Raw genomic sequence first — 18,549 nt, 5'->3', positions numbered from 1 at the left:
AACTCGGCGGAGAAAAATATACAGACGAGCTGTGTCCAGGTGAATATAACGCGGCATAGTTGTACGCTTTCAATTTTTAAATACAGGACAAATTCAGAAAGTCTTTTTTTTACTATTAAAGGCTGTTTTACTATCTAACACTGTAAAACGCCTCACAACGCATTTTTATGAAAATAAATGATCACTGTATATTGTTAATTCAAATAATGTAATATTGATTTAGTGTTGTAGTGTGTGTGCTGCTTTATTTTATATGTGTACTTATTTCAGTCTATTTGTGTTTCTCATGCAGAAAAAAACAAGCAACGATGGACAACTACATGGGGAACAAGACACTCACCCCCCAGCAATGCATACCACTTACAAACTCTATTCTAGATTCTACATTATTTTTTATGGAATTTACCTCTTATATTTTGATGCCAAAAAATTATTCTGGACTGATATTTTTCACTGTTTAGCTCATTTTACACCGCTGACTGTGTTCATGTGCAATAAAATAGATTGCAGTCAACTGCACAATTCTCTTATGTTTTTCTTTTTCTTAACTGAAATGTATTCATCACTTGTATAGGTTAAATAGCTAAACAATAACAAACCGATTAATCGATTAATCAAAGAAATAATCGACAGATTAATCGATTATGAAAATAATCGTTAGTTGCAGCCCTACATGACATTGTAGAAGGGACAGGACTTGTCCGAATGAATGCCACCGCTCTGATCTCAAAACTCAAGCTTCCACGTCCGAAGGATGAGACACAGTGGTTGGTGAATCCATCAGAATGGGGATCAGGTACTCCTGAAGGCCACGTGTGGAAATGTGGCTCCAACCTCTACCTGTACCTCCAAAAGAACTGGTGTGGAACGTGCGCCTTGGCTCGTTTACAACCATATCCATTGGTGTTCACAGAAAACGCACTAACACAAAGACCCAATCATCTGCGATGAAGAGACTTAAAACATGTACAGGCCTACAAGCCATTCTCTAACAACAAAGGATGAAAACCTCTGTACAGCATGGATGGGGCACCAATATGATGACAAATGATCCTGAGAAGGCAGGTCTTTGCACTATGGCAATGAAACACCAGATGGCGCTAGACCTCCTCTTTGCTTCAGGAGGAGGCCTCTGTGCAGCTGTGGGAGGAAATGACGGACATAAAGAAGATCTGAGTGCAAATTGGACAGAAATTCATGACAAGGTGTAATAAAAATGAACTTGTCATCTGTTGTATAATTGCTTTATATAAGTTATTGATCACTACTGTTTGTCAATCACACTTATCATGAGGATGTAATCAAGGGTAATCATGGTAGAGCCGAACATAATGTGATCATGAGGATGTAATCAAGGTAATCATGGTGGAGGTGTGCAGCTTTGCACGCACATCAGGGAATGTATAAGGAGCAGAGCAGGGCTCAGGGGGTTAGAGCTGCTTGAAGGATTCTACCTGACGAGGTTCATGGATTACATGTGTTCAGTTCTTCACCTATCATGGATTACGTTCTCTAACTGGGGTGTTCAGCTCTCCACCCATAAGCAACGGTAAGAGAAATGTTTCGTTCATGATTGATAACTTGTATGAATGCCGGTTGAATAAAGCCTTGTTGTTCATCTGATATTCAAGTTGTGTTTCATTGTTTCTGGCGTCGACTTGACAACGATCCTGATTAAATAAATATAAAGTGTAAAAAGAGACTTTGAGTCTTTTAAGGTAATTAAAATAAAATAAAACATTTTATTTTAGAACATTTTTGGCGTCACGAACAGGATCAGTCAAGCTATTCCAGCAACAATGAAGTGTTTTTGGAGAAGCAAAAAGGAGCCGAGTGCTTCTGGGGAGGGAACGCCGATTCCCGTGCCGATTCCCGGCTGGGAAACGGAGGAGTTCCGAACCATTGGTGATATGTTAAGGCAGCGCGGTGGACGCCCTGGGCCGTGGGGAGAGTTAAATGGAGTGGTCAGCCCCGCCGTGGTGCTGGACCGTTTGACGCGGATAGAAGTTAAAGAAAAAGCGCCGCTGGCAGGAGTGAGAGATATGATGTGGCTTTTTGCAGAAGCATGGATAAAACAGGAGTTAGAATTGAGCAGTTGTAGAGAGCGAGCGGCGCAGGAGAAAATCCATGCTGAAGAAGTTGGAAAATCATGCTCAGAGTTTGAGCAGAGAGTGTGTGTGATGGGGAAAGAGCTAAAGCATGCTCAGAATGTTTTGGATAAAACGCTGACTTTTGTGTCTCGAGCGCAAAGGAAGGAAAAGAAGCGACCTCGTAGAACAGGTCCTGCTCAGATCCGGGCGTTTGTAAAGAATGTTGGTGAAGATTGGGACCCGGAGAAATGGAACGGGGATCTTTGGGGGGATGATGAGGAGGAGGAGTGGGCGATTAAACCTGACCCACCACCTCAGCCCTTGTATCCATCATTACAGGGGATAAAGATGTCAGAACAAAGACCTATTACTAGGCGTCGGCGAGAACAGCAAATTATTCCACCAATACTGGTAGATATGGTGGATGATCAGGGACGGCCGGAACTCGATGAGGCGGGTAATATAAGAAGGATGTTACAACAGCAGCCACAACCCGCCCCTAGGCTGCTAACAACGCTAGAGGATTATTCACAAGATGAGTTAAATCACATGAATGGGAAGCTGAAACAGCGCCCAGGCGAACCAACTGACTCCTGGCTTAATCGCCTTATGGAGGATGGCGCGTGTGATATAGCCATAGATGCCGGTGATGCCATGAGATTTTCAGGATTAAGTACTGATGCACAGATAAATGCTGAATACCGGGCTACAGTCCGGGCATTGCCAGCTGATGAAGATTTCAATGTGGGGGATGCATATGCTCTGGCATGTCATGTAATCTATCCTACCACGGCGGACTGGTCTGAGATTAAAGGGCAATGGCAGACAGTGAGAGATGCCATTCAGCGGCTCACCAGACTCACTATTAGAGAGCAAGTGGCTCGAAACGGGGGAGCTGGAGTGGTGGACTGTAACATCTCTAAGGCAACTAGAGATCACCTCATCAGACATGCCCCACCACATTATAAACCCATGGTGACCAGCTTGTTGTTTGGCGCGGCAGACCAGACTTTTGCCGCGATAAAAGATCGTCTTGGCGAACTCACCACGCTGGGTGATTGGTCTGAGACGAGGAGAGAGGGAGCTAGAACTGAAAAACCCAGGATTGATCCACATTCAAGGGGTCGTAAAGGGGGGGCAATGGGCCCCTCTAGAACAGATCTGTGGAGGGCACTGCGACAAGCGGGAGTGCCGTTTGAGGAGATTGATGGATTGCCCACTAATGCATTGATGGAGAAATGCAGCCAAATGGGACTGAAGGTCCATTGTCAGTTCAGACATTGTCCTGAAAAGGACGACAGGATGTCTGTGTCAGAATTGGCTGGAATGTTGCAGAATGTGATCAGGGAGGTGGCGTCGAAGCCTGCTGAACCTTCCGCCCCTCCCAAGGAATCTTCAGAGGAGGAGAGTTCAGATGAGTGTTATCAGGTGGCGGCAGTGAAGCGTAGAAAGGAAAAACAGCACCGAAGGGAACATGATGATGAATAGGATGAAGGTCAAGCTCGGGTTGTTGCCAGTGCCTCAGGATGGTCAATAAATGATATCAGACCACATGTGGAATTACAGATTTATTGGAAAAAATCAGTACAGACAGTAATGGCATTGGTTGACACTGGGGCGGAGGCCTCGGTAATTCATGGCAATCCTGATAAAATAAAGGGAAACATTGTACCTTTGACTGGACTTGGGGGGCAGATGTTAGTAGGAAAGGGAGTAACTTTGCCCTTAAAAATAGGAAATCAACCTATTAGAAATTACAGTGTAGTAGTGGCTCCTGCAAGGGAATGGATTATTGGAATGGATATATTGGCCGGAATGACTCTTCATCTGAAACATGGTCGATTTTGTTTTGGTATAAACAGAATCCACACCATTTTGGTAGGCAAGGTCAAAATGACACCTTTTCCCATTCCTGAAGCAACACAGGTGGTATCACAAAAACAATACCGGTTGCCTGGGGGTCAGAAAGAAATTACGGACACTATTAAAGAATATCTGGAGGCAGGAGTTTTGAAAACATGCACCACACGGTGGAATAATCCCTTATGGCCAGTGAAGAAATCAGATGGTTCATGGAGAATGACTGTGGATTATAGAGCGCTGAATAAACATACTCCTCCTTTAACGTCTGCGGTTCCGGATGTTATCACGATTGTGGAAAGGGTGCAGCATCACTCTGGTACATGGTATGCGGTGATAGATTTGGCCAATGCTTTCTTTACCATACCTATCCCTGAGGATAAGATGGAACAGTTTGCCTTTACATGGGAAGGAAGACAGTACACCTTCACCAGATTACCACAAGGGTATTTGCATTCACCCACAATCTGTCATAGGATAGTGGCTGAAAATCTGTCGACTTTAAAGATCCCATCAGGCATATTGCTATCACACTACATTGATGACATCATGATTCAGGGAAACACTAAAGAAGAGGTTGAGCAATTGCTCCCACTTCTGATAACACATATGAAGAATCATGGATGGGAGATAAATCCAGCGAAAGTGCAGGGATCTGCACAGTCAGTGAAGTTCTTGGGAATTATCTGGAATAGAGGGGAAAGAGAGATAACAACTAAAGCTAAAGAGAAAATAGCACGGTTCCCAATACCACAGAATAAGACAGATGCTCAGCGGTATATTGGGTTGTTCGGGTTCTGGAGACACCACATACCTCATTTAGGACAGATCTTGCAGCCTATGTACAGATGCACTCGGAAGAAGGAGCAGTTTGAATGGGGGCCTGATCAACAACAGTCATTTGAACTAGCTAAAGAGGCAATCCAACAAGCTGTTTCTTTGGGGAAGATGTTGTCAGGACCAGTGGAGTTACAGGTTTCTGCAGTAAATGATTATGCTAACTGGAGTTTGTGGCAAAAACAAGATAGGTGCAGAAAACCTTTGGGTTTTTGGTCTAGGAAATTGCCTGATGCAGGACAGAGATATACTCCATTTGAAAAACAGTTGTTGGCATGTTATTGGGCTTTGTTGGAAACAGAAGCCCAAACTGTGGGGCATGAAGTAATGATGAGAACACATATACCCATTCTAACTTGGGTCATGAGCAATCCTACAACTCACCGCATAGGGGTAGCTCAAGAGGCTAGCATCATAAAATGGAAGTGGTATGTTTCTGAGAGAATGAAACCAGGAGAAAAAGGAGTATCAATGCTCCACGAGCAAGTGGCAGACGTTCCAGAAATGGATGAAGTGCCTTTTGAGGTAAAACCAATCCAGGATTCTCCTGTGAAACTGGGGGTAAGATGGAGCGAACTCACCCCAGAGCAGCAGGAGCGAGCCTGGTTCACTGATGGTTCCTGTCAATATGTGGCAGGAACCAGGAAATGGAAGGCTGGGGCATTTAACCCTGGTACACAACAAGTTATGGAACTCACAGGGACAGGAAAGAGTAGTCAATGGGCGGAGTTGAAAGCAGTACACATGGTAATAATGGCGGCTGGGGTGCAGGGAGTAAGTATTTATACTGACTCCTGGTCAGTAGCCCAAGGAATGTTAACTTGGATGCCAACTTGGCATGCTACACAATGGAAGATACATTCAAAAGAGGTTTGGGGAGCTGACCTATGGAAGGACATTTGGGAGAAATGCCAAAATATTCCTGTGTCAGTATTACATGTGGATGCTCATACTAATAACAATGATCCTGAATCCCTGCATAATCAGACTGTAGATAAGATAGTGAAAATTCAGGCTGTAAGACAATCAAGTCCTGGATTAGCCAAATGGGCTCACGTTACTGCTGGACATTGGGGTGTGCAGGGAACATTGAAATGGGCGAGGGACAGAGGAATAGATCTCATCATTGATGATATTAAAACTGCCATAGAAGATTGTGAACCTTGTCAACATCAGAAAAAGAGAATCCCTCGACATATACAGGGACAGATACATCGAGGTAAACAAGCGGGACAGTGTTGGCAGATTGATTTCATTGGACCATTGCCAAAAAGTAAAAACTGTAAGTATGCATGCACAGCCGTGGATACGGTGTCAGGGGTACTGGTGGTGCATCCGTGTCATAACGCCAATCAGGAGGCTACATTGAAATGTCTGTCATTAATAGAGACCTATTATGGACTACCTTTGCAGGTTCAGACTGATAATGGTACCCATTTCACTGGAAATAAGATCAAAGAATGGGCAGAGAACAACGCGGTAGAATGGATCTATCATGTAGCATATCACCCGAAAGCTAGTGGACTCATTGAGAGAATGAATGGGTTACTGAAAGAGAAACTAAGGAAACTATCGGTTACTAATTCTTTGGACAAATGGAGAGAAAATCTGACTAGGGCAGTACATCAGTTAAATAACAGACCCGTGGGGGATGGAGTTACTCCACTGATGCTAATGGTTGCCAGGGCAGGAAGGGAAACAACTTCTACTGACCCTCCTATACGAATGTGGAAACTAACTTCTGAGGCAGAACTCCCTGTTAGAGCAACTGCGGGCTCTGTGGGATTAGATCTTAAAATCTTGGAAAGCATCACTTTAGTAACCAATAAAGTGACAGTGGTAAAAACAGGATTGGGAATTCAATGTCCACCAGGAACTTATGCTCATGTGTGTCCAAGAAGTGGTTTAGCTTTGAGGGGTCTAACCATTTTAGCTGGGGTAATAGACTCAGACTATCAAGGGGAAATAGGTGTGGTGTGTCAGCATACAGGTAAAGAACCGTTGGTACTGGAAAAAGGAGACAAGATAGCTCAGTTAGTAATCAAACGGTGTGTAATGTCCAAAGTTGAAGAGATTACTAAACCTACCACTATCACTCAGAGGGGTGAAACTGGGTTTGGATCATCAGACTTTACTGCGGGGGCAAAAGTGTGGGTGGAGCAGCTCAATGGTCCTCCCAGAGCTGGAGAGATTATTGCACAGGGAAAAGATGCTGTGGTAAGTGTATTGTTCCCCGGAGAGGAAAAATGGATTAATATTCCGATAAACAAATGTTACAGGAGAGAAAATTAATGCTTGTCATTCTATCTGCAGTTTTGTATGTATCCCATAGGCGGGTGTCTGAGTGACGGTGGTTGACTGGGTCCCCTTCCCCTACAAAAGGATTGAACCCTTGTCGAGGCGATGGATGGGCTCCGCGGACCTGGTGGTGTCGGATGTTTGGTCATCGTCCACCATGTCCTCGCTGTCATCGCACTGAGGGCACATTTCTGTTGGGGGCTCACGGAAGGACAAGTGTTGGAAGAAGGGGTCATGGGCCATCTGGAATTGGTTAGCAGTATGTCCAACCGCACTCAAGGCACATTCACATGCAGAGCAAATGACGCTTGCTACTTGGGAAACCTAACATCTACCGGTAAGATGTACCGGTGCAGAGGATGTTTTAAATTCCGAGGAAGGGTGATCAGCCCGGGGGTGTTGGTTCAAGGATCAACAGTAACCTTTAATTCTGCAGCGCGCATCTGTGCATACCATCAGGGGAATGGTACTTGCATACAAAATGGCACAAATTGGAGTATGAAGGTTGATCACGATTTCTGGATCAGGAATGGAACTGTAATCACAGGAGGACACGCCTATTTGTACATATTCTGGGTGCTGCCCGACACAGCTAGAGCTACGCAGACAGCTGTAGCTCCCCTGGTTCACACTTGTCAACAAATGGGACAAATAAGGGTAGCCGAATATGTGCGATGGACTGTGAAATTCCCTCCTATTCCGCCTTGCAACAGGAGGAGGCGAGCATGGTATGACACCGTGCTAGGAGGAACTGGAACTTTGTATGGTCTGGCTAACACAGCAGACAATGAGGTAACACGAACTATGCTGTCCAACACTGGAGAATACACCGCACAAGCTGTCACCAAGACTGCAAGATGGATGCCTTCGACTGTATCTAGTCAGTTAGAAGGAAGTGATGTGTGGAAAAGTGTATTTAAATGGAATCTAAAGCTTTGGAATGAAACTTATGATGCATTGCATAATTTGTCACACATAGGTAATTGGACAGTCTGTTCCTTGCAGACTATTCATGCTGAGACACAAAGAAATAGGTTTCAAATACAGGTAATGAGTAATAACTATCATGCATGGCGAACATTATGGAACATCAGTAGTTCATTATGGCTACAGCCACATGCAGAAATGACGATTTGTAATAAATCTATGTGTACTGGATACTGGGATCAGTATAATATGACATCAGTAATGACTGTGTGTAGATATCAGATACTGCCGGTGATAACCACTAAAGGGTTTTGGTATCTCCATGTTAGTGGAGAGTGGTGGGATGTTAAAACAAATCGAACATATGAAGTAAAACACTGTGATGAGACTGATAAGGGTTTAGCCTGCCCATTGGTAAAAGGACATAGCAATCCATGTTTCACTGATTCAAGGGTCGTACTCTGTGATTGGACGGTCACACCCCCAGAGGAACAGTTTTGGCAGGTGGGTCCTAACACCTTATGCGTGGCTACAATGACCAATTCCCCACAGGTACCTTCAGTTCCCTTTTCAGGTTGTCTCAAGGGTATACATATGTGGGAATGGAATAACGTGACCTATTGGTTGAGTAATTACACTGTATCTAGCCGGCTGACTAAGATACAATGGGAGGTTTTACACTCCCCTTGGACACTCTCACTGGAACGATTCAAATGCGCATTGGATGGTTCCACTGAAGTGGCAAAATTGATTGACTCTCATAGGTCCAACCTTTCCAGGCTCATGGTGTCTACTCTTGTGGCACAAGGGGAAATAAAACATGTTGCTACATTGATTGAACAGGCTTCCGCTCATCATTGGTGGGATATATTTACAGGCATGTCGAGTACCGCTAATAAAGTGCTAATTCCACCTATGATTGCAGCATTAATTATAATCAGCATTCTAACATTGTGTAATCTTATTATTTGTTGGTATGTTATTCGATTAAGAAGAGAAATAAATTGGGTAATAATGCAAAGACTACGATGAAAATTAAAGTGGAACTACAAGGTATGTTATAAATGACGTTGGTTTTGATGGGGAAATGGTGATGGATATGTTACATAAATTAGATGAAAAGTTCAAGAGTGGAATGTAATAAAAATGAACTTGTCATCTGTTGTATAATTGCTTTATATAAGTTATTGATCACTACTGTTTGTCAATCACACTTATCATGAGGATGTAATCAAGGGTAATCATGGTAGAGCCGAACATAATGTGATCATGAGGATGTAATCAAGGTAATCATGGTGGAGGTGTGCAGCTTTGCACGCACATCAGGGAATGTATAAGGAGCAGAGCAGGGCTCAGGGGGTTAGAGCTGCTTGAAGGATTCTACCTGACGAGGTTCATGGATTACATGTGTTCAGTTCTTCACCTATCATGGATTACGTTCTCTAACTGGGGTGTTCAGCTCTCCACCCATAAGCAACGGTAAGAGAAATGTTTCGTTCATGATTGATAACTTGTATGAATGCCGGTTGAATAAAGCCTTGTTGTTCATCTGATATTCAAGTTGTGTTTCATTGTTTCTGGCGTCGACTTGACAACGATCCTGATTAAATAAATATAAAGTGTAAAAAGAGACTTTGAGTCTTTTAAGGTAATTAAAATAAAATAAAACATTTTATTTTAGAACACAAGGTAAAAAAAATCTCCAAGGGTTCCTGACCTCACAAGTGTCCAACTCCTCACCTTGGACTTTTCTATTGTGGCTCACTGACGGTTCATGGTATCATGTTTTACTTAAGATCTGTGCTCCACTGATTGCAATTAAATTACACTTTGATCCAACAGCAGGTTCCTGTTGAAGACGGACCTGGCCAAGATGGTTGAGGTACCAGAGTGTAATTTAGCTTAATAAATCAAGGATACACCTATATTAAATTACCCACAAGGTAACATAGGTGTTGATGTCTGGTTATTGGCTAAGCTAAAATCGTCAGGTTGATTGGACATTCTAAATCTTACATGGGTAAGGTATGTCATAATTCCTAATTACCAAAAATTTTATGGTTGATCTTTGGGTTGTTAAAATCTTACTTAGGTCTTTTGATATGAAAATGTATTTTTCTATTTTACTTATTACACTCTATTTTTTACTTATTACATTTTATTTTTTACATTTATCTTTACCAGTGTTCTATTTAATATCCTTATAAGCTACGTAAAAGTTCACATTTTTACTTATATTTTGGCATGACTCTGATTTTCATCATTCAAGAGGTGTAAAAGTCCTCAAGTATTGTTTAGTTCATCTTTTATTACTTAAAAATTCACATTTCAGGGGGGAAAATTTTAGGGTTTTAATGTATTTTACTGTCTTAAATATTCCTTTTTAAGTTATCATGTTGTAAAGCAGGCCCGGAGTGGCTAATCGGGAGGGTCTGGAGAATTCCCGGTGGGCCGCTCGATGTTTGGGCCGCTGCTCTCGTTTTTGTTTTTTATCATTTTATTTTTTGGTGCCGGTGTTCAGTCATGGCACTGAGGCCGCCGGGCTAATCTCATACGCTCCTCCCGGCTGTCTCTACCTGCAGGCTGCAGCTCGTTTTTTTCTCCCCGTATGCGCCTGTGCGCACCACGTGACCACGCAGTTGACGGAAAGATGGAAAGTAGAAAGAGCAAGGGTGGCGCGGAGAAGGCAAGAATTAAAAAGAGGAAAGCGCTGGAAACAGATGCAGCTAAATGTGCAAAAATGAGCACCTTTTTTTCTCAAACAAGCTTGCGGTCTTTAACTTCAAATGAAGATAAAACGGGTAAGGCAAGTCAAGATGTTGAACTTTACCGGCTGCAAATCACCATTCAAGTTAATTAAGCATCAATAATGAATTATATGGCGTCATGACATAACGTTATGTAATATAGTTAACAGTATGATATGACTGATGCCACCAAACTGTCTTGTAGCCCCTCAGAGTCAAACACAAGCTCCAGTAGGCCTAATAAGCACCAGGCAGAAACCCACCGTTCCAGAGCGGACAGGTAGGATTACTTATTGAGTCAGTGAACTGAATATTATTAAAATTTATATGATGAAAACTATCCTGGCTCTATATGAAAGTGTTCTAAAATGCTAGATGATTCAGCATTGATCAGAAAGCGTGTAAAAAAGGAAAATGAATGCTGAATTGTGACAATTTTCACACAATGTAGTGTCAGAAGAAGAGCCAGGAGCCAGCAGTGAGGGTATTGCTCCTGTTGGGATAGAAGGTGAGCCAACTCATGTGCAAACTAGGGCTGGGGGTAAACGATTATCTTTAAAACGATTATTCTGACGATTATTTTATCGAATAGTCGACTATTCTAATGACTATTTAGACAATTAATCAAATGATTATTTTTCTATTGCACAGTTAATAAAAACCAAAAAATCTCTAATAAATTCCTCAAAAAATGGATAAATTGTTACAGTAAGAGAATAAACACTACAGGCCTTCCATTTTGTATAACACTGCTTTTATTGTGTTGTGGTTGGTTATGTTCTGGTGACATGTAGAAATTGGGAGAGCAGGCTGCTGCCTGAGAGGTGGTTGGAGATGGAGTGTCTCTGTGCTGCTTTGTTTTGGTCACTTATGAGCGTGAGGCGGGTGATGTTACGACTCTTCCTGGGGAGTTTGGCTCGTGTGCAAAAAGGAAGGGACAATAACACGGGATATAAAAGTTAAAATGATGATCAGGTTTATTTACAACTACAAAAATACATAAATCTTCCATCCACAGGTTGGGAATAATAAAACTAATTCTGCCTGTGGGGAATTAAAACAAAAGTACAAATAACTAGGAATGTCCCACTGGGCAACGATTACTGGGTTCTGGACCAAAATAAGGATCTCCAAAGGTCCAAACTGTAAACTGCGTGGTTAAACCAAACTCAAGGTGATATTTTAAACTAAACTGAAAACCCACAACACTCTTAATGTAATAAAAGGGAGATCTGCACCACAAAAAAGATGAACTCTAAACCAAAACCTAACAGCTTATCCAAACGCAAGAAGCTGTTAGCGAAAATGCTAACAGTAGCTTTACCAACGTTAAGTTGCCAAGTTTAAATAAACCAAAAACACCCAGCAGCAAACAGACCAGCACGGAGGAGAGACTGCTACCACCAAAACAGCTCTCCTAATGTCTGAAAGAAGCTCCTTTATGAAGGGAGAAACGCTCCCGGTGATTTTCTACATCTGCGAGAGAGACGGAGCAGCGCATCTGACCCTGGAAGTTGTTGTCCGTTGCCGGGAAATGAAAGCGGGCAAAACAGGAAAGGAATCTAGTAGCGGACGGACATTGTTCCGGGTCTTCGGTATTTGGCGGAGATGATAGTGAAGGCAGAGAAGAGGGCGAACAAGAGGAAAAACAGGCAGATTCCACCTCTATTTACAAACTCCTGGGGATGCAACAAGTGGGCGCGGTGCGTCGACTACCGGATCTGACATCGACAAATTTTTAGAATCGAGCAGTCGACGTCATCGAGGCTTCGCTACAGCCCTAGTGCAAACAACTGCAAACATCAGTTTCATTATAATAATTTTAATGTCCAAATAATAGTAGTGACCTGATGTATTTCTGTTAGTAAATGCACAAAGCCCACAACAGATCGCTATTAGAATGAAAGTAAAATGAAATAAGCCTGCATATTTTGCCATAGAAAATATTTTAATTGGTTACAAAAAATGTGTTTTCCATATCAAATGTGCTAAAGCTTTACAGATGATTATTTTAATTGTGTGCAGGTGAGTCTAGGGAAACTGGAAAAAGTGTGAAAGGGAGTGCTGAGTCATTTCATTTTAAAGGGTTGAAAATCTCAGAACAGCTGTTTGAACAGAAGGTAGATTGTTATATTGTTAGAGAATGTGTTGTAAAGAACAATGTTGGAGATGTGCACTGATGTTCAAATAAACCTACATTGTAAAGCAACTCTTTCTTGCACTGAATTACAAGGCTTTACCGAGTAGTGTGCTTTTGTAGACTATACATATAAAGTTCTAACATGATTTTAATAATAATTCATTAAGTGGGTCGGTCTGGGGTCTGAAACTCCAGGGCTGAAAACGTGTCCCACTCCGGCCCTGTTGTAAAGTAAATCTCAGGGCTTTGTCCTTTCAGGCGAGCTCTGGTTGCCTAGAAGCAACGCTGTTATTGGCTAGTGTAAACAGTGATGGATTGCTCTTTGTCCATTTTTTCCTGTCTCTCAATAAAAACGCTGTGGTCAGAGAGGAGAAGCCAGAGTGAATTGAGCGGGGGTCCTTTCAGGCTCTCTGCCTCTCACTCCACTCCGGCGTATGAAACCTTACTGATCCTTTCTCTTGTGTGGTTTATTTTAAGGATATAAAAATACCCAACACAGTCCACTGCGTCCGCACGTCCCCCAAGGTCTGGAATCGGTCCTTCTCCACAATCCTCCTCAGGGTCCGGTCACCTCTTCTCGTTGTGCAGCGTTTTCTGCCACACTTTTTCCTTCCCACAGAGGTGCCTTGATACAGCACTCTGGGAACAGCCTATTCGTTCAGAAATTTCTTTCTGTGTCTTACCCTCTTGCTTGAGGGTGTCAATGATGGCCTTCTGGACAGCAGTCAGGTTGGCAGTCTTACCCATGATTGCGGTTCTGAGTAATGAACCAGGCTGGGAGTTTTTAAAGCCTCAGGAATCTTTTGCAGGTGTTTAGAGTTAATTAGTTGATTCAGATGATTAGGTTAATAGCTCGTTTAGAGAACCTTTTCATGATATTTTTGAGATAGGAATTTTGAGTTTTCAAGAGCTGTACGCCAAAATCATCAATATTAGAAACAATAAAAGGCTTGAACTACTTCAGTTGTGTGTAATAAATCTAATATATATGAAAGTCTAATGTTTATCAGTACATTACAGACAATAATTAACTTTATCACAATATGCTAAGGACCTGTATATTACACACAGAGGAAAAATCATCACACATGTCATTTAAATCAAATATGACTGTGTTAGACACGTGTGATCAGAGTAAATATATAGTCACCAATAAATTATTTCATTTTACATATGTGTTATGTTAGCAGCTGTAAGATAGTTTAAGGCTATTTGAACAAATTCATAAAGAAAACTATGTTAATTTTATGGGTCCATTCCAGATAAAAGCTGATATACAGTTATACGTATTAATAATGCTGACATCAGGGGCAACATCAGTGGAATTAAATGCTTTTTGCTGCAAATTACAATAAATACAAAAAAGGTTAAAATGTAAATCTAACCAGAGGTCATTTTTTAAAGTTTTAACTCTACATTTATTAATTATTTAGCCATCAAGAACAACTCAGCAGCTGTTGTAACCGTATGTCTACATGCATTCTTACTTATTTACACATGTTCACCAGCCGTCTCTCATTAAACAGTGAATTTCCTTCAACAGAATTAGCAATATCACTCCTGGGTGCTGGAAAAAGAAAAGGGAACATGCAGCACAGACTCCTGCGGGATCTTAGCTGTAGTTCTCCATCATCAGCACTAGAGTTCATATTTTATTGTGTTCACCGTTATCACTTTAAGTCAAATTATTTGTCCAAATAAAGTAGAGACCTCTGAATAAATATACATTTCATTAAGACAAAAAGATAGTTTGTTTAATGTCTTAAATTAGAAAAAATACTGTAATGTAAAGTACTTATGATTTTTAGGCTTTTCTTTTAATTCACATTTGATACTTTTTTGGGCTCCTAGACAGCAGTGGGCCCTTAGAATCGTGCTGACCTTTACCCCCTTACTAGCACGCACGCACGCACGCACACACACACACACAAACACACACACACACACACACCTGTATCCATGCTGTCCAGATCCAGATGGTGAAGTAAACACGATGAATCAGTCCCAGCTGATGGATGATCCTGAAGTGGGAGCAGGTTTTCTTTAGCCGTGTTTAGCTAACAGCTGCAATAGAAACAAAGCAGGAGAGCTGATTAAGATGCTGCTTCTGAACAACTCATGAGATTAAAGATCCAACGCTTTGGTTCTGATCAGCTGAGGACAGATCCAGTCTGGAAAAGAGGACCTTTGGTCACCAGAGTTCACGGAGTAGAGCTAACCGCTTTTTCCTCCAGAGTCACATTCAGATTCGGGGCTTTTCCGTCGGAGAGTGTGAGCAGGATGGATCAGAGAGCGAGCAGCGATCCTGCATCATGACCAACTCAGATGAGCGAGTCTGATAGAGGGAACCTCTTCAATCTGATGAAAGCAGCTAAACGAGCGCGTTTCTCAGAGAGGCCAAAGGAACAGCAGCAGACCCAGAGGACAGGAAGTCTAGAGAAAAGCTTTTCTGACCCATCACCTGCTTTTGGAGCTCCGATTGTCACGAAGACCGCAGAATATCTTCTCTGGTTCTGGAAAGAACTCGCACCAAGTTGTTGAGGAGAAAGTTTCCACAGCCTGGTGAGAAGATTTCAGTTAGTCGCTTTAGCTGATCAACTCTCCCAGAGACTGAAGTGAAGACAGTTCTCCTGCAGAGCCTCAAATATTCACCTCACACACCAGAACAACAACAAGCTAACTATGCTATCAGCTTTCGGTGTTCTTATTCTTCTGTACAACCAACGTAAAGATGCACTACCGCCACCTAGTGGACACGAGTCTGCATGAACAGCAACAGCCTGAGTGTTCAGTGTGGCTTTAGACCACACATAACTAGTGATAACTCCCACAGGCAGTAACTTAACGTAAACACCAGTTATTTTCCTTCTCTTATGATATTGTTTTTATTAATGCAGTTTATTAAAAACTGTGACAGGAAGAAATAAATATTTTTCATTTATCATGTTCCATCATCTAAAATTGACCAAATCTAAGTTTCTTTTGACTTTATGACCTGTAACCACATTCATAATTTTCCTCAGGGGCAGAAAAAATGTTTCTGTAAAGATTTTGGGAGAAACTTTTTTATTGTTTTGTTTTGTTTTTCATTGAAGTAGCTCTGAGAAACAAACAGAACAAGTAAGGTGCTAATTTGATGATTATTTATTATTATAAGCATTTCATGCAATGCTTGATGAGGCCACCAGAGGCAGATGGTGAACGTAATCAGTAACATAGAAGGGTTTCATTAAAACCCATTCAACAACAGCTTCTGGATCTGTGGATCAGCTGATACATCAGAAGCAGATGAGACGTTCATCAACACACAGACTCTTCAGATGCAGCAGTGGACATGGAACAGCAGTAAATCCATCACTCCTGAGTCTGCAGTCATGAAGAGTTCCTGACTGTCAGATCCTGGATCAGTGCTTCTGACACTAATATGACATCAGTCTGACAGGAAACACAGCGTGTTGTTCAGTCTGGACCATCACTCACTTCACTCATTCATCACTTATCTTTATGCATCTCTCTGCAGCTTGTTGTCATAGTAACCATCCAGACAGGCTGAAACAGCAGAGAGTGTGACTGGACCATGTTTCTATGAGCTGGAGAGGAGAGCTTCATCCAACAGTGATTGACAGAACCAGAAAAAGTGGAGATGACTCTCAGTGCTGCAGTGAGAACTGATCTGAGAACAGCTCTGGAGTCAAGAGGAGGAGGAGACAGGAGACAAGAGGAGGAAGGAGACAGGAGACAAACAAAAAACATGCAGATATTTCTTCTTTGCAAACTTTTCAATATCTGTATAAGCTTTTAAATAATCTTGCATAACTTTCTGTTGTACTTTGACAGTGGGATCTCTTTTACAGCAGACTCACTCGCCCCCACTGTCCCAAAGGCTGACAACATTTTTTTTATTACAGACAGAAGAGAAGACAGGAGCACTGTGAGGAAGAGAGACACAGAAAACGAGGAGAAAAGAGAGAGGACAGAGAAAGAAAGATATATGAGTGAGCCACAACAGGAATATCATCAGGTATGAGAGTTTGATTAGGTTACAAATCTATTTTGACCTGGAGGTAAATGCTTTTGTATCAACATAAGTAAGTGATTTTTAATATTGACAATTTTATGAAATGTCTAAAAAGTGTTACTGGGTGACAGTAATGTTGGGGGAGGCCGGGTGGGGTGGGGGTGGGGGGCCATAGGCACATTGTGCCCAGGGGGCCCCTGCAATGATAATCCGGCCCTGGATAGAGGATCAGAGGATCTTCCTGCTCTGCTGCTGCTCTTTCCTTCTACCGTATCTGCTGCCTCCTCTACCTCCTCCTGGATTCCTGCTCAGCAATTTCATTCGTTTACATTTTAAATTCAATTTAAGTATATTTTTATACGAAGCACCAAATAACAAGAATCGTCTCAAGGCACTTCACACAGTAAACATTCCAATACAGTTCTGTTCATTAAGCCAATGAGTAAAAATTTTCCTATATAAGGAACCCAGCAAATTGCATTGAGTCACTAACTAGTGTCAATGTCTTTACAGCAATCCGTACACTAAGGAAGCATGTAGCAACAGTGGAGAGGAAAACTCCCTTTTAACAGGAAGAAACCTCCAGAGGATCCTGGCTCAGTATAAGCAGCCACACACACACACACACACACACACACACACACACACACACACACACACACACACACACACACACACACACAGGTCCATAAATATTGGGACATTGACACATTGTTAACATTTTTGGCTCTATACACCACAATGGATATCAAATGAAACGAACAAGATGTGCTTTAACTGCAGACTGTCAGCTTTTATTTGAGGGTATTTACATCCAAATCAGGTGAGTGGTGTAGGAATTGCAACAGTTTGCATACGTGCCTCCCACTTGTTAAGGGACCAAAAGTAATGGGACAGAATAAAAACCATAAATCAAACTTATACATTTCAATACTTGGTTGCAAATCCTTTGCAGTCAATTACAGCCTGAAGTGTGGAACACATAGACATCACCAGACGTTGGGTTTCATCCCTGGTGATGCTCTGCCAGGCCTCTACTGCAACAGTCTTCAGTTCCTGCTTGTTCCTGGAGCATTTTCCCTTCAGTTTTGTCTTCAGCAAGTGAAATGCATGCTCAATCAGATTCAGGTCAGGTGATTGACTTGGCCATTGCAAAACAGTCCACTTCTTTCCCTTCAAAAACTCTTTGGTTGCTTTTGCAGTATGCTTTGGGTCATTGTCCATCTGCACTGTGAAGCGCCGTCCAATGAGTTGTGAGGCATTTGGCTGAAAATGAGCAGATAATTGCCCGAAACACTTCAGAACTCATCGTGCTGCTTTTGTCAGCAGTCACATCATCATCAATTAATACAAGAGAACCTGTTCCACTGGCAGCCATACATGCTCACGCCATGACACTTCCAGCACCATGCTTCACTGATGAGGTGGTATGCTTAGGATCATGAGCAGTTCCTTTCCATCTCCATACTCTTCTCATCACTCTGGTACAAGTTGATCTTGGCCTCATCTGTCCGTAGGATGTTGTTCCAGAACTGTGAAGGCTTTTTTAGATATTTGGCAAACTCTAATCTGGCCTTCCTGTTTTTTGGGGCTCACCAATGGTTTACATCTTGTGGTGAACCCTCTGTATTC

General features: G+C 42.1%; 1 protein-coding gene across 2 annotated transcripts in view; it reads right to left on the bottom strand.

Moving 5' to 3' along the window:
• LOC139062673 (zinc finger protein 235-like) overlaps nucleotides 1-16,436 on the bottom strand; it is a 34,462-nt gene extending 18,026 nt beyond the window's left edge. Inside the window, exons 1-2 of one of the 2 annotated variants that reach the window (XM_070544245.1) lie at nucleotides 15,119-16,436; nucleotides 14,851-14,963 (exon numbers count right to left, since the gene is read on the bottom strand). In XM_070544245.1, coding sequence (XP_070400346.1) covers nucleotides 14,851-14,860 — 10 coding nt within the window. In that variant the 5' untranslated portion in view covers nucleotides 14,861-14,963; nucleotides 15,119-16,436. The remainder of the gene's footprint in view (nucleotides 1-14,850; nucleotides 14,964-15,118) is intronic. The other variant, XM_070544244.1, reaches the window with a different exon arrangement.
• Nucleotides 16,437-18,549: the final 2,113 nt, after the last annotated feature.

Source organism: Nothobranchius furzeri, chromosome 14 (genome assembly GCF_043380555.1).
Source record: "Nothobranchius furzeri strain GRZ-AD chromosome 14, NfurGRZ-RIMD1, whole genome shotgun sequence".
Classification (NCBI taxonomy): Eukaryota; Metazoa; Chordata; class Actinopteri; order Cyprinodontiformes; family Nothobranchiidae; genus Nothobranchius; species Nothobranchius furzeri.
Note: the sequence above shows the minus strand (reverse complement) of the source record. Positions and strands in the feature narration are given on the sequence as shown.